The 22,943-nt window shown below is 43.7% G+C and overlaps 1 protein-coding gene across 1 annotated transcript in view; it reads right to left on the reverse strand.

Moving 5' to 3' along the window:
- The window catches only part of F8 (coagulation factor VIII), a 103,364-nt gene extending 97,714 nt beyond the window's left edge, over positions 1-5,650 (reverse strand). Inside the window, exons 1-2 of the mRNA XM_027838931.1 lie at positions 5,569-5,650; positions 2,847-2,969 (exon numbers count right to left, since the gene is read on the reverse strand). Of these exons, the coding sequence (XP_027694732.1) occupies positions 2,847-2,969; positions 5,569-5,572 (127 nt within the window). The 5' untranslated portion in view covers positions 5,573-5,650. The remainder of the gene's footprint in view (positions 1-2,846; positions 2,970-5,568) is intronic.
- Positions 5,651-22,943: the final 17,293 nt, after the last annotated feature.

Genomic DNA, 22,943 nt, shown 5'->3' on the forward strand with positions numbered 1-22,943 from the left:
CCATCTACTGACTCCAGGGCAAATGAAGCTCGGCACCCCTGCAGATCAGCCCATTAGGCCTCCCACATCTGCATCCCATGCCCATCCCCAGGGGAATTCCTGATCCTGCATCACAGCTCCATCTCTCCTCTCTCCCCTTCACCTCATTCCTTTCTCTCTCTCCTTTGCTGCCACAGATCAATCCTTCTTTCCTCCCTCTGCTACACATCATCCCCTTCTCTCTTCCCTTTCTTAAACTGGAACCATTTCTCAATTCCCTCTTTCACATCTCATCCCCTTATGTCCTCAAGCTGCTGCTTATCACCCACTTCAACTGTCCGTCTCCTGCAATTCAAACCTTTCCCTCCTCCATCACCTGCAGCTCTGGCTCTTGCCTTCTTCCTCTCCCATAGATCAGCCCCTTCCTTCCTCCATCTCCTGCACCTCAACCCTCCCCCCACTATGTTTCAGCTAGTTCACTTTGTCCTTTTCCAAACCCTGGCTAACCTCCTCTCTTTCCTCTCCTCCAGTCCATCCTTTCATGGCGTCTGACTCTCCTATCACCTCTTCTCCTCCCTCTCTTGCCACTCAGCCCTTTCTCTCCTCCTCACATACACCTGAGCCTTTTCTCCCTCTCTTTTCTCCCAGCCCTCCTTTAGTTCAAGCCCCTCATCTCCTCCCTTCTCTCCTCTCTCTTTGCTGCTCAGCCCCTTCTCTCCTCTCCCTCCTGCATGCAGCCCCTTCTTTTCACCTTCTGTTCCATCCTGGGCTGTCCTACGAACAAGCCCCTCCATCTCTCAGCTCCAGGCATTCTCTCTGGCTATCTCCCACAGCTAGAACACTCTCCTTCCTCCATTCTGTCTGCCAGCCTCCCTGGTTTCCTTGAAGTCCAAACTAATATCCCCCCCTTTTTTTTTTTACTGGAAACCTCTTCTTTTCTGTCCTCCCTTTCCTGCGGCCTGGCCCCTTCTCTCCTCTCCTCATATCTTCTTTCCGGTACACTGCAGGGCCTAATGATCTTTGCCATCCTTCCTTTATTCTCACACCTCTAGACATATCTGATTCTTTTTATTCATTTATTTAACTGTGCCCTGTTTCCCTGATAGGAAAAACAATTACAAGTTCTTCCCCTCAAGGACTTAGCATTCTGCTTAGAGGGCATGGTGGGAGAATAGAACTTCACATCCACTGAGAAGTATAATATTAAAAGGAGGGGATAATTGGAGCAAAGTCTTAAGACATTCTTTGAGTCAGGAAGATCTGAGTTCAAATCCTGTGTCAAGTCACTTAACCTCTGCTTGCCTCAGTTTCCTCCTCTGCAAAATGAGGATGATAATAATAGCACCTATGTGGTTGTTGTGTGGATCTAGTGTGGATCAAATTAGTTAATATATGTAAAGCATTTTGTAAACCTTCACACTGTATTTCAACGCTAGATGATAAGCTAGCTAGTGGACAAATGGTTCTAGGAAATCTGAATCAGGAGCGAGTCCTTTCACCCTCACTCTGCCACCTCCTTGCTCTGTGGCTTTGCAGAAGTCACTTTCCCTCCCAGGGCTCCAGTTTCCACATAGGTAAAGCAAGGAGTTGGCCCTCGATGGCTTCTCCAGTTCCTTCCAGCTGTAGAGCTATGATACAATGGTCAGGGAAGGCTTCATCAAGGAGGTAGTTGAACATTATACACTAAAACCTTGAAGCAGTAGAGATGAGGAGTGAAGGGAGCCTCAGACCTGGAGAAGGGGGGCAGAGGGTACAAGGAAGGGTGAGGAGGCTGGTTTGGAGAAATGCACAGGAGGGAGAAATGAAATGTCTAGTTAAGAGAACCACTAGTTATCCAATTGGACTGGAACATGGAGCACATGAGATGAGCAATGTGAAATAAGTCTGAAATGCCAAGCTAAAAAGTCTGTCTTTAGAGGTAATAGAGAGCAGCCAAAGGTCCTTGAACGGGGGGGTCACATCATTAAACCCGAGCCTTAGATGATTTCGGCAGCTGTGTGGACTATGGATTAAAGGAGGGAAAGAATGGAAGGAAACTAATGCAATCATCCAAGAGAGGCCTAAATTAAGATGAGGACCTAGGAATGGAGAGGATGAGGATAAATACCAGGAATATTATAAAGGTAGAATCAACAAAACTATAGCAACGGATTGGATATGTAAGGTGGTGGAGGAAGGAAAGTGAGGTGGTCAGGATGACTCTAAGATTGCAAACTTGGGTGACTGGAAAAATAGGGTTGCCCTCATCAGAAATCAATAAGCTAATTAGTGAAAAGCAGGTTCAGGGTGGTGTGAGGACAACAATGTCTACTTTGGATGTGCTGATTTTGAGATACTTATGGAATATCCAAGTGGATATGCGGAAATGAAAGCACAATTTGAAGTTAGATTTTCAGAGGGGTCTAGATCTGGAGTTAGGAGAGACCTCTCAGAGGCCCTCTAGCCCAATGCTTTTATCTCAAAGAGAAGGAAACTGAGGCCCAGGTTGGGAAGTAACTTGCCCAAGGTCACCCAGGGAGTAAGCATCAGGAGTGTGATCTCTATCTGTATTCAGCAGTAACAGTATCACATGAACTTCACAAATATACCTGAAGTGAACTCCACTGAAGACCCTACCTGTGGCACCCTTGGAAGCCCCTAACAGTTCTATAAGGCACACTTCTCAACCCACTTTGGGGATGCCATCTATTCTGGGAGAGCCAGCATCTCTAAGCACTACTCACATGGATGCCACCACAGGTATCAGGTATGGCAGAGGATAAAGACAAATACTCCACTATCAATCAGTAGCCCCCTAATGTCTTCCCCACCCCACCTAGTCAGAGCCCACAGCTGCCAGCATCAAGAAGCCTGCCTGCCTCACTTACCCTCTGAGGCCTTCCAGTAGGATATCCCAACAGCATGGAGGCTGACTGGATGGGAAGCCATGTTCTTCAGTGTAATAACCACTGTGTCATAGACTTCTGCCCGAATGGTGGGACCCAGGAGACCTGAAAGAGGGAGATACTGATTCCCACCCCACCCCTCATGGAGTTTTATAAAAAAGTGGGTGCCTAAAAAAGGGGATTCTAAAGACCAGGTGAAAAAGACATTTTCCAAAGAAAGCTCTGAAATGAAGGCCAAATGCACAGGAACCAGAGCTGCTAGGCCTCCACATGTTAGAAGACTAGCCCGGCATGTCAACTGGTTGTGCTACGAGCTTTGTCTCAGGCTTGAGATGGTGAATGCAATGAGAATTTTTGATTTTTGATTTTCTTTTATTCTTCCAGCAACTGTTGGTTAATATTAGCCTCACTTGACCAAAACCTGTCCCATGAGATGTGAAAATTTACTTAGAGCCTTAAATGTTCCTTAGCTAAGAAGCCAGGGGAAGGATCTCCACTGTCCTTGACTCCTTGGTGACATGTAAATCCTCCTCCTCAATTTGTTCAACTTTTGTGACATTGAAGGAAGTGTGGGATTATGGATCTATGTTCTGTTTAACTTTTGTGGCCTAAGAGGAATGTACAAAATTACAATATATAAAAGAATTATTTCTCTGTCCCTCTGACATAATTTTGCCTCTAAGAAGGCTTGTCAGAATCCTCATGGGGTTCAGTTTTTCTCTGAAGTCTGAACCTACACTTGAGTATAATAACAAAACCTGGGTTTACCTTTGTAATTTCGGCACTGTGGCAAGTTACTTACCACTTGAGCTTAGAAAGGTGCTATTTCTGCCACAATATGGGCACCTGCCCAGGAAGGCTGCTGAACCTTTCCTGGGACTCCCTTCAGAACTAAAGGTGGGCCCTGATGCCAAAGCAGAGATCAAACAGGAGTTGCTCGATCAATTGCTTTGTCTCCTTTGTATCATTTGTGTCATGATACAAAACAATTTCACCCAACCGGTTTTATTTGACCACTGATTTTGTCGCCCCTGGAAAGAGACAAAGGTCTCAGAAGGAAAGCTCCCCATGTGCAGCCCACAGGGTTACATCTCCATGTGTCTTAGCCAGTGTCTCTGGTAGAAGACAAGCTATACATTCATGAATTAGGTTGGGTTCTCTCTAGGTTAATTATCTGTTGGCCCCTCCTCCCCAAGGCTACTGGCCTTGATCAAAGGTGTTAAGCCATTCAGCCACACACATACCTGGGCATGAATGCAGAGTCTGCCCAAGTACACCCTAGACCTGTGGCCTGGCTGTCTACAGTATAACACAGGCAAGGTTGAAATGTTTCCTTTTGCCCTGCTTCTCTACACACATATCCTTTAGAGTTTTGGGAAACCATCACATAAAGGAGTAGGGCAAACCCTATGCATCCATTCCCAGTTAATTCCTTTAGCCACTCCCAGAAGGGCCCCTAGGAAGAAACAACATGGAACAAACACAAGGTCACTTGGGCCAATTCCAGTCTCATTAGGGAGTCTAAGCACACTAAAAAAAAAATGTGCCTGGGATTGAACTCAAGTGAACAAATGTTTATTAAATTCCTACTGTGTGCAAGGCAGACCTTGTGCTCAAGGCCCTGGGGCTCCACAGGCAAAGCAGCTATTGTAATCTCAGGCTGGCACCTACCCAACACAAGGGAGATAAGATGGCAAACGCTCTTTATTTTGTGCTGCTTTGACCACCTCTGGGATACCGAGTCCAGTTCTGGAAGCTGTCATTTAAATGGGACCACTGAAAAGATGGCAATTCATCCAGAGGAGGGCCACCTGACTGGTGAATGATCTAAAAACTATATCATGCAAAAGATTGGTTGCAACATATGGAGCCTTTGGGAGGTAGCAATCTCTCAAAGCCACCTCTAGGTTCAGGATGAATTCAAAGACCTTTAGGACCTTAGGAAGTTAAAGGAGACCACATTCTGGCTAGGACTAGAAATGGGCATACAATTGGCTAGGAAGGATACTAGACCAAGAAAAGGTTGGCCTCCAGCCCTGCTGCTAACGCACTGGCTCTTGGATTCGGGACTCTAGGTGGTCATTTATTTCACTTGTCACTGTCTCAGCCAACTCTCTAAAACTTGAATTTGCAGAGAAGGTGCTGAGCCACCCTGATAGAGTTAGGTCCCTCATCTGAGAGTTTATTTCCTTGACCAAAAAAAGTCACAGGTGAAGTTCCTGTCCTATCCACCTGTTCCCCTCTAAGGCTTGCTCATGGCAAACTCTGGCAGGTCCTAGTGATTATGGCACATATTGGAAAGAGTTCTGGATTTAGTCAAAGACTTTGTACTCAGCTCTGCTACTTGCTCTCCATGTGTCCTTAAGCAAATCCTTTCCCTTCTCTGGGCCTGTTATCTCATCTGTAAAATAAGGGGCTAGACTAGCCACTATCTAAGTTTCCATGGAGCCTGTGGATAGGCTTGGCATCCTGGCCCAGCCATAGAGTGTGTCTGCTTTCCAAGGACCAATCTAGCTAAGCTGAAAGAGGCTTATCAACTTGATCAAGCGATCAAGTTTTTAGCCACATCAGCTCATGATAGCTGTCTATTAAGGCAGGGAAAGGGTTGAGCTCTATAGCAGTGAAGAGATGAAGGGAGCAGCCATACAAGTCGAAGTCCCAGATCTCTGAAAGAACTGAAACACTGAAGTATTCTTATCAATACCCATCCATGGTGCTCTGGGCTTGGCTTGGAGAAAGCGGCTATCTGTGTATTCTGCAAACACAGCCTTTTTATACAGAGTGGAGCCATTAGATGCAAATGACTTGGGGACTCTTGGAGGAAATCTGTACAAAAAAAGAAAAAGGTAGATTCAGTTTTGGAGGGCATTTCCTTCGTACCCCCAAACCACTAAAATTTTATGAGCCCACCAACTTCCTGGAAGCATCTCATAGCATAAGAAAAATAACTCTACATAAGCATGCTTTCTTTTCCTGAGAGGAATTCATAGAATAAGAGTTTAGCAGCAGCATTTGGGGGTGGGGAAGAGGAAGGGAAGCAAATACATATTTACAAAGTGCCAGGCATTGTGCTAAGAGCTTTACAAATATGATCTCATTTCATCTTCACAACAACCCTGCGGGGTAGATGCTATTATTATCTCTATTATACAATTGAGGAAACTGAGGCAGATAAAGGTTCAATGACTTGCCCAGGGTTACACAGCTAATGTCTACAGCCAGATTTGAACTCAGGTCTTCCTGACTCCAGACCCCATATTCTATCCACTGCACTACCTAGCTGCCTCTGAGTAAAAACATACTCAGAATCAAACTTGCTCATGAAGAAATGACTTCTCTATCAGCCTGTGAACCCTCTGATCTACAATCAGAGGTTCCCAAACTTATTTGGCCAACCACTCCCTTTCCAAAAAAAATTACTCAGCACCCCCCTGCGGTTAGATTAGGTTAACCCTTATTTTTATTCAATGCCCCCCAATTGCACCCAAGGCTACTACCACCCCCCTGAATGGTTCCCCCCAGGGGATGGTATCACCCACCTATGGACTCTACATGATCCCCAAAGTGAAAAGTTTCCCTTCTCTATAGTAATGCTCCAGCTAATGCTCCATTCCATAGACAATAAGGAGCCAATAGATAGGGCAGGGCTTCTTCCTCATGTTTTCTGCGTTGTAGAACCCCTCCCCCTTGGAAATCTGGGGAAGGAAGCCTATGGATTTCTTTTCAGAATCATAATTTTAAAGGCATAAAATGAAATACAAAAGATTACAAAAGAAACCAATCTTATTGAAATCAAAATGTGATTCTTTTCCCATCCAAGTTCACAGACCTTTGAAATCTATCCACAGATTCCAGATTAAGAACCCTCTGAGTCCATAGTCTTTAAAGGCAGCTCAGTCAAAAAGGGGAGCAGGTAGAGCTAGCTGTTCTATCCTAGAACCACCCAACTATGGCAATAGTCCAAATAGAGGTGATGAGAACCTTATGAAAGTTGAGACGAGGAGGAATGCAAGAGGTCTCATGGCTTGGCAACTTATTAAAGGGGTGAAGGTAGAAGAAGAAGGAGGAAGGAGAGGGAAGAGGTGAGAATGACTTGAAGTTCTTGAACATGGGTGACTAGAAGAATGATGGGACCCCCAACAGAAACAGCAATGGGTGAAGGAAGTTAGGGTATAAGCAAGAAGACAATGAATACAGTTTTGAACATATGAAGATTGAGATGCCAATGAGATATTCAGGTGAACAAGTCCAGCAAGAATTGGTTGAATGATCATCCACAAAGGCAGTCATTAATGAGCTGGTGTCAGCTTGGAGGGAGGTCTCTAGGGAAGCACCTCAGGGGTCTAGCCTTCCTTAGTTCTATGTTGTTCAATATTTGTTATCAATGATTTATGTTACCAATGTTATGTTATCATGTTATCAATGAAAGTATCAGTACAGAAATGCCAAGCAAGAAGGGATGGCTAACACACAACAGTGGGTGACAGAGTCAGGATCCACAAATATACCAGCAGACTATATTGATTTGCTGAATCTAGTAAGATTAGTAGAAATAAATTTTAAAAAAAGTCTTGAGAAACTGTGTGGTATAATAAGTAGGATATTTGTTGGGCATGGAATTGGGACAACCTGGTTTCAAAAAAAAAACAAAGATCTTGGCAACTGATTCCATCACTTCCTGGCAAACAGAGGGAGAAGAAATGGAAGCAGTGTCAGATTTTATATTCTTCGGCTCAAAGACAACTGCAGATGGCGACTACAGTCATGAAATTAAAAGATGCTTGCTCCTTGGAAAGAAAGCTATGGCAAATCTGGACAGCAGACTAAAAAGCAGAGATATCACCTTGCTAACAAAGGTCTGTAGAGTCAAAGCTATTGCTAGTAGCTGTGAGAGCTGGACTATAAGGAAAGCTCAGTGCTGCAGAATTGACATTGAAATCATGGAGCTGGAGAAGATTTTTGAGAATCCTTTGGAAAGCAAGGAGATCAAATCAGTCAATACTTAAAGAAATTAATTCAGGCTATTCACCGGAATGTGAAATACTGAAGCTGAGGCTTAAATACTCTGGTCACATTATGAGACGACCAGACTCATTGGAAAAGATCCTGATATTGGGAAAGATTGAAGGCAAAAGGAAAAGGAGATGGCAGAGACGGATAGATAGTGTCATGGAACGAATGAACATGAGCTTGGACAGACTTTGAGAGATAGTGGAGGACAGAAGGGCCAGGCATGCCATGGTCCATGGGGTCACAAAGAATCAGAGGCAACTGAAAGAATGAACAACAACACTGGCTTCAAATCCCTCTTCTGACACTAGCTGTGTGATGCAGAGGTGAGTCATTTAAACCACTGAGAAGCTGAGGCACTTCTCCAATGACCTAGGGAGTTACAGGCACAGGTTGTGAGCTTCATCCATCCCTAGAGGGTCTGCCACTTCTAATGCCATGGAGCCTTGATATATTGGCAGAAAAGGAAAATGGCCCACTTGGCTTCAAGGAAGCAACCATCTACGTTCCACCCTTCACTTTGCCAAAAGAATTCTCACTCCTCCACTTACAGATCTCCAGTGACTCCCCAATGCCCACTCAGGAAAGCTCCAGCTTCTCTGTGGAGCATTTGGAGCTGAAGCCTGTCTTTTCAGCTTTATTGCATAGTACTGCCTTTTGTGCATTATCTCCTCCAACCAATGTGGGCTCTTCTCTGCCCCCTCTCTTATGAGAGGCTTTCTCATCTGTAAAACTCACCACCCCACCCCACTCCCTTCTCTCATTCAGGTGTCCAGAGGAAAGTATTTTGGAAACCTTAAAGCATTAACAGTAATGTGAGTCGGTCAAGTTCATGGAGAACTTCCTCCAGTTGGTTCTGTGTGGGTTACAACCATCCTAAGGTCAGCATCTCCTTTAGGCTGGTTCTTTTCCTTATCTCTCTTCTTATCTCTAGAATTTCCTTATCTCCCGGAAAGATGGACAATCTTGATACTGATCCTCAGCAAAATTCTACAATTAGTATTTGTACTGATCATTTGTAAGCCTGTAGGTATGGAAGCTGAGATCACTAATGGCAAGTAACACTAAGTAACCTCATTTCCTTTTTAGATAAAGTTCATTTGATAGAACAGAGGAATAACATTGATAGGCACAGGATTTAGAACTGGAACTAGATGGACAACAGGGACCTGGATTGGGGAAGGGATTTAAGATCATAGACTGTCGAAGCTCGATTATCTCATCAAATCCCCACATTTTATAGAGAAGGAAATTGAAGATCATAGGATACTAACTCTGGAGCTAGAAGGGATTTTCAAGGCATTTAGGGTTAGGGTTAGGAGGAAACAAAGGCCCAGAGATGTCAGGTGATACAGGTATTAAGCAAACTTGGGATTTGAACCTGAGCCTTCAGACTCCAAATCCAGCACTTTTGCCACTTTCCAACATCTCATTCATATGTTCGAGAATACTGAAAACACTCGATGTCAAGGCCAGGGTGTGGCCTAATAGTATGGCAAGGCTCTCTACTCAGCCCTGGATTAGAATCAAAGGATCACAGATTTCAAGCTGAGAGAAGCCTTGAGTACAAATCCATCATTTTACAGAGAAGAGAATTGAGGCCTAAAAAATGTAAAGGACTTGCTCAAGGTCACATAGACACATAGTGTGGCAGAGCCAGTATTTGAACCCAAGTCCTTTGACTCTAAATTCAATTCTCTTTGCACTGCACTACTCTCCCTCTTAATCAAGGATCAACCTTTATCCCCAAGCTCTTCCTTCCATATCGTTCTTCTGACCCTGCTCTGGGTAGGCCTCTTTGGCTGTTGGCCCATTACTTCCAAACTCAGATTCTATTTTCCTACTTAACCCTCTAGACCTGGCATCTCAGAGATTTCTGACCTCGATTCTTGGACCATGTTTTCCTTGTTCAACCAACATTGTTCTTGGCCAATACGTAGCTAGCAGAGGCAGTGTGGTCAAGGGAAGAACCACTGGTTTTGGAAGCAGCTGGAAAAAGTGGGTTCAAAGGCCAGCTCTGGTGCAAAGCCCAGCTATGATCTTGAACACTTCCCGTTTCTGGGCCCCCTTTCCCCCCTGTATTTGTTTAAAGTCACCTTGGACTCTGTCCTGCAATTTTTCCTAGGATCACAGACAGAGGATCCAGTGGATCCAGCACAGGGGTGAGGAACCTATTCATGTTGGAAGGCCGCATTAATATTCAGCTGTAATCAAATAAGGCTTCATTCAAGAAATTTAAATTAGATATACTTAAAAATGTACATTATTTTGTAAAAGAAATCTAACTATTATATACTTAATAATTTCAAAAATGAAAATTATTTGTTAATTTTAAAGTTAACTAACCTTTTAATGACTTTGTTGTGTATGCTTTTTGTTGGAAAGCATTTGAATATTTCAATGCAGCAGGGAGGTCCCCAGTTTTAGTTGATTCTCTAGATGGGTATCAGTCATTTGTGACCTTAAGGGCATCTTGATTTGGGTTAGGTAGGAGAATGCAGATTCACAGCAATAAGTGGGTAAAAAGCAAGAAAGCATTTTTGGGCATGTTGCTGAAGACATGGGTATTCTACTGCACTTTCCCATATTTCAATTAGATCTTTCTTAGTATCAATGACTTTAAAATGTCATCTACTGAGAGCTCAATCAATTCCATCTGTAGTTCTTTAGGTATCTTGGTGATATCAACTAGGTGAGGATGCAATGCTAATTTGAGTGTGATGTCATAATTCTCAAAGTTAGTGAAACTTTCATTGTATTCTCCAATTAATAGGTCTATAACTGATGTGTATTCTTCAAATGATTCACATATATCATCCTGCTTATCAATGACCTTCGCTAACTGGGGAATATGTTCATCTGAAATTTCCTTTTGAAGAAATATTTTGAAAAAGATAGTTTTTTTTTCCAAATGCTTGGGCTTTTTGCCACATATCATATATAGACTTAGTTTTATATTGCAAAGAAATATTCAAGTTGTTTTGCTTTTTTTTGTTTTGTCTAGGCAATGGGGTTGAGTGACTTGCCCAGGGTCACACAACTAGTAAGTGTTATATGTCTGAGGCTGGATTTGAACTCAGTTCCTCCTGAATCCAGGGCCGGTGCTCTATCCACTGTGTCACCTAGCTGCTCCTAAATCACTTTGATTTGATATAATATCTCACAGAAATGCAGCATTCCTATAGCTATCTTCTTTTAATAATTCACATTGCTGATTCTGTTCTTTATAAAATTTAACTATCTGTTCTTGCAGAGATAAAATTTTGGCTAACACCTGCCCCCGTGATAGCCAATGCACTTTAGAATGATAGGGCAAACCCACACTGAATACCCCATTGTTCAACTTTAATATTTTACGAAACTGATGATGCCATGCTGCATTTGCACAAATATAGTTAACAATACTTATAATTTGTTGCAAAGTGTTGCTTAAAATAATAACTTTAACACACAGATTTTGCTGATGCAAGGTGCAATGAAAATAAATGAGAGTATCTGGATCTTTCAATACTTTTTTATCTGTGCAATAAACCCTTCATATTTTCCTGTACATACACTCAGTAAATTTACCAAATTCAGTCCAACTTCACGACATTTATCTTGAAAGTTGTTGAAGATACATTCCCCATGTTTTGTTTACAAGAGTGCCCAAAGCGAGTAACTCTTCATGGCAAAGAAAATCTTCTGTTATGACCCAAATAAAATATAAGACCCATGCCGAGTCAGTAGTATCAGTTGATTCATCCCAAGCAATTGACTAATATATATTTTCCTTTTGAAGTATCGAATGAAGTTGTTTTGTTAAGTTGAAGGCCAATTCATGCTGCTGACCAACCAGTTATGGCTGTCCTTCAACCATACCACTTGTTTGTACTTTGAAATGTTATCGGAGTCTAAGCATCCTACAACACTGACAATGCATTCTTTCACAATTTCTACATTACTGAATGCCTTCCCTTTTTTCCCCAAGTATATAAGCTACTTTATAAGTTGCTTCAATGGTATTAGCTGCTTGAAAGTACTGTCTTTGCTTCTGCTTTTCATCTTTTAATTTCTGCAATACAACCTTTCGTGCCTCTCCCTCTAGTTTAAAATATTTGTGGTCCTTCTGAGTGTTATAATGCCAATGAGTACTGGGTTTCTTTAATGTTCATATTACAGTATCACAAAGCAAGCAAATCATCTTATCTTTAGCAGAAACAAGATAATAATGCAATTCCCAATCCTCATTAAAAAAAAATCTGCTTTCTTCCTTCAGTGTTCTCTTGGTCTTCTTTGACATGACGGGCTGTAAAGCAGACAGAATTTAAAAATACCGTCGAGCTACTCACAAATTCCACTTCAAACAGAAACACAGTGTACCATTGTCAAAAGCTGATAACAGACTAGCATACTTGACCCCGCCATAAACAATCCCCAACCAACCTTGTGTGGTAGTGGTGCCAATCAGGTGGGGAAGTTAGAACTAAATAATGAGCATAGCAGCTGTCAATTTAGCCCTTATGGCTTACTCATGTTCTAACTGTGCTGGTCAATCTGGGAGGATTATTTCATTGAAACTTATTTTATTCTTTGGTATTTTAAATGTGTTCATTTTTTTAAAATCAAATAAAAATATAAAAGATGAACAAAAATGTATTAATAAAAATAAAAGGATTTGTTCTATAAAATTTGGATTCAGTCAAAAGCCTGCACTTAAGGACCTAGAAGGCCACAGGTTCCCCACCCCTGATCTAGCATCTCACAGCTTTTATGATTCGATATAGACATTCTCCAAGCTTGACCTTCCAGTTTCCTAAACTAAAAGCTGTCTAGAGGCAACTGGTGGCACCATGTTTCACGGAGCACTGGGCCTGGAATCAGGAAGACCTGAGTTCAAATCTGGCCTCAGACACTTACTAGCTATATGATCCTGGGCAAGTCACTTAACCTCTATTTGCCTCAGTTTCCTCATCTGTAAGATGGGGGTCTTGGGTTGTTGTGAGGATCAAACGAGATCATAATTGTAAAGCACTTAGCACAGTGCCTGGTACATAGCAGGCACTTAAATCCTTTTTCTTTCTTCCTAAAGTTGCAAAGCTGGGATCAGGACAACTCACTTGTCCCCACCCCAGGGCAAACATTCCAAATAAAGCTCTGGTTGCCCTCTGGGTCTTCCAATTGGTCTTGGAGAGGGTATAGAGAATGGCAGGAGTCTGTAATAGACTCAATGGGATAGAGGCACAAGAATAGCCCAAACACATCACACAGCATGAGGGACCCAACAGCATCCCACGAGGCAAGAAAGAGGCTTGTCTATTAGGCACAGGTAAGAAAGCAGCCAAGGATGAGGTTGTAAACAATGGCCAAGAAGGACTTAGCCCCAGACAGTTGATTTTTTTTTTACATGCAGAACAGAAAGAACCAAGAAGAACTAAGACTGAAAGCAGCAAATGCTGACAGATGGGCTGGGGTTCCTAGTTCTGAGCAATAATGGGCACCACACTGTAGATCTGCACTTTTCTGAGCTTCCAGGCATGCTCCCCATACTTCTGCTCCACCTACTGCCAGAAGATGGGGACAGTGACACTTGCTACTCTACTCGCTGGGGGGGGGGGGGAAGGTAAACATGCAACCTTGCAAGCATGTGTTCCTGGCTAAGGCTACATTTCTCCAATGCAATAATCAAATATTGATCCTGTATTTTCTATAACCTTATTCTGTATTTTACATAACAACTTAAGACTCTTCTTTTTCTCTGAGCGAAGAAGGTCATGAGTTCAAAAGTTCAATCTTCCTCTCATGTTAGATGGCAAAAGTTCAGTCTTTTAATTTTTTTAAACTTTTAATTAAAGAAAAGCTCTCCCTGGAGTCAGGAGGACCTGAGTTCAAATCCAGCCTCAGACATATAACACTTACTAGCTGTGTGACCCTGGGCAGGTCACTTAACCCCACTGCCTAACAAAAACAAAAACAAAAAAAAAGAAAAAAGAAAAAGAAAAGAAAAGCTCTGAGCTAAATTTAAGAAGCTCAATACTCTCATAAAACACTTTAAGGGAATTATTATCTCAGCACCATCTGCGAATCACTTTGTGCCAAGGAAACTTGTTATTCCTCATAATTTCATCTCCTGAGAAACTCCATGACATTTGTATGCCATCTTTGAGGGCCTACAAGCTGACCTGGCACATCCCTACAAGATACACTGGCCATCTTTACCCCTCTTTGCCAATTAAAGTTAGTTTTATCTCATTCCCAGGAGCTAGACAGTCTACTGTCCCTGGTCTACTATCAATAGCCTCAGGATATGGTGGATCCCATAAATTAAGAAAGCATTCCTCTAAGACAGTGAAGGATGATTTTGATCCCATGGGTACATAAACCTACTTTCCTTAATGTAACCAATCATGTTGTCCTCACTCCCACGATACTGCCAACCCTATAAGCAATAATATTATTTCCTTGCCTACCCTCTTCTGTTCTTTGTTCTATGCTTATAAAAAGGAGTTGCATCTCCACCTCAGAGTCTTTAGCTTAACTGAGGCTACAATTGACCCATTCTATTAACAGGCTCATGCCCTGCTAATAAACTGTTATATTGCTCAGAGACAAACATGTCTCAGTCTACCTTTGTTGAATTTCACTTGCAACACCAGTCAGGACAGATGAGCATTAATCACAAAGGACAGCCATCCTTCTGCCATGTGCGTAACCATAATGGCAGAGACTGGCTTGTGGAAATGAGAAGCATGGCTATGCTTTGGGACATCTTTACTATTCTCTTGCATCATAGATCCCACCCAAGAAATCTAGGGGAGAGAGGGTGTAAATCTATGGCTGGTGCCTTGAAGGACACTGTGGTCAGCTTGGGAGCACACAGCACATGGCTCCAACCACTACCAAGGATAGGTGGCTGCCTTTTTTAAAGGAGGTAAACAAATAAAAAATCCTTGGGTTTGCAACCCAAAGCTTTATGTAAATCCTCAGAATCACTCAGAAAACTGAGGATGAGGCTCCTCTGGTGAGCTTGAAATCACAGGCCATGGGTTCAAATCCTAGCTTTGCCACTTACTGTGTGACCTTGGGTAAGTCATGTCCCCAGCCCAGTTTCCTCCTCTACAAATTGAGTGGATTGGCCTTACTATTTTCCTAGGTCCTTCATTGGCTCTAGGTCTAAGATCCTATGATCCTGTTTTGCCCCAGTTCTCTATGCTTAAAGGAGGTGGGTGTTTTTCTCCAACTTCCTGCCATCCCTTGGGGCTCTATGTAGCCTGGCTAATGAACCCCATATACTCCGACAAGTGTTCATCAGGATAGGCCAAAGTAAATCTCAGTGTCCCTTCCATAGTGCAAGCTGAAGACTTCATGCCCCCAAGTCCTTTCCCTTTTTTCCTGCTAGATTTCACTTTCTTCCCAGGTCCCTGCTTCTTCATTCTCTTTCCATTGACCACCCTGGATAGCAGTTGGAATGGACACATTTCATCTTCTCTGATTTCTCAAATAGGTCAGGAAAGGAGATGACACAAATATGGGCAACATAGAAGCAGCTTATCTTCCCTCCCTCCTAAATACTTGCTGTGCAGGACAGCTCACCCTCTCCCCTACATATCAAGTGCATTTTGTAAAATCTACAGTAAGAACTGTTTAAGAACCAATTGTTTTGCTCCCAGACTCCTGAAGCGTGATGTCTGATAATCTCTAAATATTGTTCTTTGCCCAGCTTGGTAATGCACCCATAATCTCAGTAGGATTTTCCTGAACATTGAGTCCTCAAATTCTTGAGATTAAAGGAGCAAGACACCAACCGTCATGCTTCCTAAGCACACTACTGTCCCATCCAACTTTGACTGGACATTGACTGGGCTAGTCAGAAAGGGGGTAGAGATTCCCCTCCAAACAACTTTAAAATAACACCTCAAATCAAGTTTTGGAGTGGTAGAGCCAACAAAAGGTTGGTGTGAGACATTTTTCTGACCTAATAAAACTTAAGAGGTCGGCAGGAGAGGTCTGTGACACTGGGGTGGAGGCCTGTCCTGAGACCACACAAGCAGTGGTGCAGCAATAGTTATGGTGGCGGTGGCAGCAGCAGCTTCAGGAGCTCTCAGCCCACAGTGGTAAGAAGGTCAGACAGCTGGTCAAGAAAGAGATTACAAGGGGCAGCTAGGTGGCCCAGTGGATAGAGTTCAGGCCTTGGAGTCAGAAGGACCAGAGTTCAAATCTGGCCTCAGACACTTGACACTTACTAGCTGTGTGACCCTGGGCAAGTCACTTAACCCCAATTGCTTCACCAAGAAAAAAAAAAAGAGAGAGAGATTACAGGAGATCCTTTGCTGGCCCAGCTGGTGCTGATTGAAAGCTTTATTGTCCATACGCAGTTGTGGGTCACAGCTCCAGGGTAGAGGAAGCAGAGCGCTGGGAGCCAGTCACAAGAAAGCAATGAAGCACGAGTGGCAACAATAACCTAGATGGCCAGCACTTCCCACATATTGGATAGCTTGGGCTTTAGGGTGGCAGTTTGTTCTTTGGTTATTTCTAGTTCTAAGAGTTTTGTTGTTGTTCAGTCATGTCCAACTCCTTGTGACCACATTTGGGGTTTTCTAGGCAAAGGTACTAGAGCATTTTGCCATTTCCTTCTCCAGCTCATTTTACATATGAGGAAACTGAGGCAAACAGGGTCAAGTGACTTGCCCAGGTTCACACAGTTAGTGTCTGAGGCCAGATTTGAACTCAGGAACATGAGTCTTCCTGACTCCAGGTCTGGCGCTCTGTCCACTGCAGTGCCACCTAGCTACTCCTCTAAAAGCACTTCAAAAACCTTAGATTGCTATATAAATGCTAGCTATTATTATAATTATTGTTCCACATGACAGTATTTGAAATCCTAAAGCTAGTCACCCCCCACCTCCAGCCTTTTAGGCAAGATATTGAAATATTTGTATTACTAATAACATTAGTAAGCATTGTCCTGTGTCCCATGCCTTGAAGGCTCTCAGTGGAGTCTCCTCCCACTCCCACCTTTAAGTCTACTGACCCTGAACTCAGAGCCCCTTTCTCTGACAAGTTCTTTTTTGGAGACATTCTTTGATTTCTGGAGTAAAGCACTGGGCTGGAACCATTGGCCAATCCTTGGCATGAACTTCTTACTCAACCCCACCCCAGGGAAATGCAATCACTAAAGCGCTCCCTACATTCTCACCCACCATTCACTCTAGAAATTCCACCTCCCCCCACCCCTCAAAGGGCCCATTTCAACACCCACATCAGTGGTTCCGAATTCCATCTTAGCCATCAATATTTCTCTTTTTTTTAATTAATTTATTTTGATTTATCAATAATCACTTCCATATGCTTTTGAGTTTAAAATTTTTCTCCCCCTTCCTCCCCACCACCCTCCCCAAGACAGCACACAATCTGATATATTCTATCCATTTACATTCATATTAAACATATTTTCACATTAGTGATGTTGTAAGTAGAAATTAAAACCAATAGGAGGAACCATCAGAAAGAGGAAACAAAACTCAACAGAAGAGAAAAAAAATAACAATTCGGCTTCCATAGTTCTTTCTTTGGGTATGGATAGCATTTTCCATCACAAGGCCTCTGGAGATGTCTTAGATCCTTGTATTGCCAGGAAGGGTTAAGTTTATCAATATTAGTCATCACGCAATGTGGCTGTTATTGTGTACAACATTCTCTTGGTTCTGCTCACTTCACTCAGCATCAGATCTTAGCTATCAATGTTTCAAAGAAAGGCTTGAGAAAGGCCCACCTCAAACCATGGATGGTCAAAACCCACTGGAAACTTCACAGGCTCATAGATTTAGAGTCGAGGACCTGAGAGACCATCTAGTCCAACCCCCTTATTTAAAAGGTGAGGAAATTAAATCTCAGAGAAGGTAAGCCAAAGGGGGCAGAGGAAGGGTTTGAATCCAGGTCATTTGACTCCAAAATCAGTGTACTGGTCCCCATTGCCTCTATGTCAGCAGCTAGGCTCCCCAACTCTAAGAGGAATGGAGGATCCCCAGGGGAGGAGGAACTGCTCCTGCTCCATGTTACAAGCAATGAGGCCTGGAATTCGTGGGATTTTTTCTACTGGTCTAACTAGATCCCTGTCATTTATTCATCATTTGGTAATTCGATAAATTAAACATCTACTATGTGCATGGAGAGAGGCAGCTTGGTTTAATGGCTAGAGAGCTGGATTCACATCCCACCTCTAATTCCTACTGGCTATGTGATACTCTGCTCTCCAGGCAACTCACTAAGACTCAAGATCCAGAGGTAGGAAGAGTTTCCTCCTCACTCATGAAATGTCTGGTTCAGAGCCCCCACCTTCCCCCCACCCCCCACCATGTATGCACCAGGATAGAGGCAAAAAGAGGGCTCTTAGCATGGAATTCAGACCCACCTCAGGGGGCTTGGGGTCTTTGTTGGGAAAATAATGGCATCTTTGCCTTCACTAACCAATAACCAACATTGAACGTGTCCTTGATAATTTCTAAACATGTTATTCTGTGAAGGCTTCCCGAGGTTTAGCCAGACACTGCCAAGGGGCTTGAGGACAAAACACAGGGAAAGAAGCTGAGGCCTAGCTTCCTGGGGTGGGGGACCTGCTAGGTAAGTAGAACACCAAATGGGTTGTGTTGGGGCCTGAGGAAAGGGCCAGCCAATGTGCTGACAGCAGATTGAGGAAGAAAGGGGACTCACAAGAAGTCCCAGCCCCTCTCCACCCTAGACTTTTACTTCCACTGATTTCCCTGAAACAATACTGTAGGCTGAACAGTAACAAAGCAATTTCTTTTTTCTGGGCCTTGGAGCCAAAAGCCAGTATCTTGTATCTTCCTGAACTACACTGTGTTTCCAGTAAGTGGAAAGACTGGCTGATAACAGAGTGTTTACTTTGGATACTAGGGCAGATTAATGTATTTTCTTCCTTGTGAAACTATGTTATCGGGAAAGAAATTCAAGGCCCTTCCTCCTTGCGTATCAACTAAGCTCCTACACTGAGACACAGTGTACTTCGATTAGAGTGACAGTTTTCCCTGGACAGTGGACATGAGCAGGAAATGATATCATCACAGCCCTGGAGCTCTTCACCTGCCTGCTTGCAGGTCCTGTGCCTTCCGCTACATTGAGGCAGAGCTTTCTACTCTGGGACAGAACTCATTGCTAGCAAGTCCTTCCTGATGGCAGCCCAAATCTGCCTCTTGGCCATTTCTTCTACCTTCCCCTTCTGGTTCAGCCCTCCAGGGCTAAGGTGAACAAGTGGGATCCCTTTTCCACAAACAGGATAGCCCTACCTGACTGGTTCCCCCTGAGACTCCTCAGCTCCAGCCTAATCATTTCTTAGTCCCTTCAAATTGATCTTTGAATGGCATGGTCTCTGGTCCTCTCACCATCTTCTATATACCATCTGTCTTCTTCTATATACTCTCTAATTTGTCCCTTCCTAAAACGGGGTGTCCCCAACTAGATACCATACTCTAGATGAAGTCTGAACAGGAAGAATGTTAAGAAGCCTGTTGAAACCCCAGATGTTAGGAACCAGAGCTCTCCAAACACTCTGGCCTTTGGCCAATAAAGAACTACAGCCATTTCATGGGAGCTGTCAGGCAGGCAGTCCAGGCAGGGTTATATACATTGGTCCCTGATTGTAGTCAGCTAAGAGGAAAACACAGAGATTGTAATAGAAAGACAGCAGGATCAAGTGAGGATTGAGCCAGGACAAAGTATCTAACTTTGGGAGTTGGGCCAAGCAGAGGCTCAGAGCCTGGGGGGCCCCATATCCATTATGTAACCACAGGACCCAGCCCCCCAACTATGGCCTCACCATGGAGAGCAGTATTTTCTGGCATTCAAAATGGATGCATTTATTAAAAAGTCCTGTTGGAAGATGCCTCTAAATGTTTCCTCTTGTTCATTCTGCCTTTGGCAGCTGCCAGCCTCACCCACCTCCAACCTTGGTTCTGATGGGAGAGAAAGAAAAAAAAAAGAAAGAGCAGGAGAAAATGACAGAGAGGGAATGGGGTGGGAAGGGAGAAAGGTAAAGAAAAGAAGGGAGAGAGAAGAAGGCTCAGTGGAGGGAAGAAGAAAGAATGGAAGGAAAGTCTGCGGGAGGGAGAGATACACAGGGAGGACCTTATCACAGATTTGAAGAGCTGGAAGGAAACTCACAAGGTATCCAGTTCAGCCTGAACCTCATAGTATTAGTCCTTGGCACATGCTGGCATTCCTGAACTGGAGAACAAGATATCCTCTTATTGCTACAATATTTTGAAATTATTTTCCCTCAGAATCTTAGAAGTTTCTGACACAGAAAGAAATCAGGCTTAAGTTGTAGAAAGTTTTCAAGCGTCTATTCCTTCTCTATCTCCTGAAAGTCCCTTTGACTTCCATAGTCCCCAGATTGCCTAACTCCTGTTCTCAGAGAAGAAGTGTGGCCTAATCATTTCCCAATGCTGGGAAGTCACGTTATGAATCAACAGATGAGCTCACAAGCCCACAGAGCTATGGAAAGTACTCTCAGGTCCCTGGGTTCTCTCCCCTGGCAAGTCCCATCCATCAACCCAGACTTAAGGAAACCAAGGGGCACAATGGTCAAGTCACCAGCACAAGTCTCCAGGACAAGGCTACACTTCATCTCAACATTGGCTTCATTACTCTGAGCCAAAGGAGGCCAATTATTTGGCCCAAGTGAGTCTCACTGGTAATAATGTATAGTAGGGGCCCCTCCAGCAGCACCAAAATTTGCTGGAATGAAGAGTTAATAATTGTTGCTTATAGTTCTTATTAACCCTAATTCCAAAGCTTTGTTTTAAAAAAACAGCGGCCCACTGGCCACTTTCCAGTGGAAGGAATCCTGCTCAGGGCTGCAACCTCTATGGCCAGAGCATTTTTACCCTTGGCTATTTATATGGCCAGGACTAAAGTCCTTGCCTCTACGTCTTTTTGTCCTTTTCACAGCTTCATAGATTTAGAGCTGGAAGGTCATCCAAGCAGTATTGGGGACAGGATTCCATTGGACTGGGAGTCATGAGACCCGGGGTCAAATCCTGGCTCTGCCACTGACCTATGACACTGGGTGATCTCTCCCAGACTCAGTTTCCTTATCTATAAAATGAGAGGATTGGCCTCTAAGGCCTCCTATGGTCCTATGGGTCTTCCTTTGGTTTAGCAGCCTGCTTCCACCCCACTCACTCATCATGACAAATAGGGGCTGACAGGGATGGCTTCTGTCTGAAAGAGCCAGAGCCGAAGCCATTTTTGACCCTTGAGAAGTGATGTGGGACAGTATAGAGAGGCCTGGAGCCAGAAGACACCTGGACTGAAATCTCGACTCAGCTTTGCTGGCTACGGGACGAGAGTCACTAAAACCAAGACACTGAACCCTGCTGGGTTTCCATTTCCTCACCTTTCTGAGCACCTGAGACACCTTCTATGTGCACACAGTAGAGTCAGCCCACATTCAGGGTACTCTGGGGAGGTCTATATCCATAGCCCACAAGCCCACGCTGATAAGCTCATTTTGCAGATGAGGAAACTGAGACCTAGAAGTGACTTGCCCAAGGTCATCCAGGTAATAAGTGACCAAGGTAAGATTTGAACCCGAAGTCTTCTGACCCCAATCCCAGTGTTCTTTCCCCTGTATGCTGCCATTATTCTCTCATCAGTCAAGAGAAGTCACAGTAAAACATTTTTCCTCCCCCCCCCAAATAAACCTCAGGTGAGCTTTCCACCAAAATGCACACTCTGGGTGGAGGAGAATGGACATGCCTGGAGATCCCCAGGTGCCAGCGCCTAAGTGTGCCTCGGTTGTCTCCCTCCTGGTCTGGAGAGCCCCTCCTAAAAAGAGTGGGGGTTGGGGCACAGCCAGTGATCAAAAGCTGGGCAGAGTGCCCACTCCCCACAAGTCCTTTTCTACGTCCTCCATGTGAGGCCAAAGGAAGGTCCTTGATTGGGGAGAACGACCAGGGGCAAGTTAGATGTTCCCCAACTCCTCCCACATTTGGAATGGAAATCGGTTTGAGCCAAAAACAGGGAAGAGAAGGAAACCCAGCCATTGCCTCCTCCTGACCTGGCCACCTGGCTTTCTTAGCGTCTCCTTCAGATGACCAATCCCTTACCTTTGGCCAGGGAAGAACTTCTACCACCACCCTGCCCCCACACTGCGTGGATCCCAGAATTCTATGGGCTTGGAGTGTCTTAAGAGTCAGCTCTTAGCAATTATAAAATGCAGTGACACTGTTCTGAGGAGGCCTGGTGAGTGCACCCCTAGGAATATGCACACACACTCACATATTATGTGTATACATGCACACCCACCATGCACTCACACACACATTCACAAACCACACACACACACACTTGCACACAAATACCACATACATGCTTGCATACCCACCATACATTCACATACCACATACCCCCACACAAATACACCACACACTCACACTCAAACACACAGACACACCCCTACACACACATACCACACTCACACACCACACAATACATATACACAAGACATACCCACACATGTATAAAAACACATACAAATATCATACACATACATACACCACACACTGCACACAGACCACACACTCAAACACACATAAACATACTCACACGAGATATACTCATACACATACAAACACCATATGCTTATACATACACACATATGCATGCACTCACACATACACACATTTATACCACATGCATAAGAAATACATGAACATAATACACATACACATACAAAACACACCACATGAAGACATGCTTACCTACCACACATTCATATTCACATACTTACACACCATATAAAACACATCCACACATATACATAATGCATACACACAAAACATACTCACCCACATACATACACCACGTACTGATATCCAATTAGACACATACATACACATATACACATACACTCACACATCACATGCACACATACCCCACACATACTCATATACATATGCAAAACATACCCATCCATACATACACATACAAAACACCACACACAATCACCCCATACTCACACATATACACACATACATTCACACATTCCACACATACATACACTTCACACAC

This window comes from Vombatus ursinus, unplaced genomic scaffold (genome assembly GCF_900497805.2).
Source record: "Vombatus ursinus unplaced genomic scaffold, bare-nosed wombat genome assembly UNPS02014831.1, whole genome shotgun sequence".
Taxonomy (NCBI): Eukaryota; Metazoa; Chordata; class Mammalia; order Diprotodontia; family Vombatidae; genus Vombatus; species Vombatus ursinus.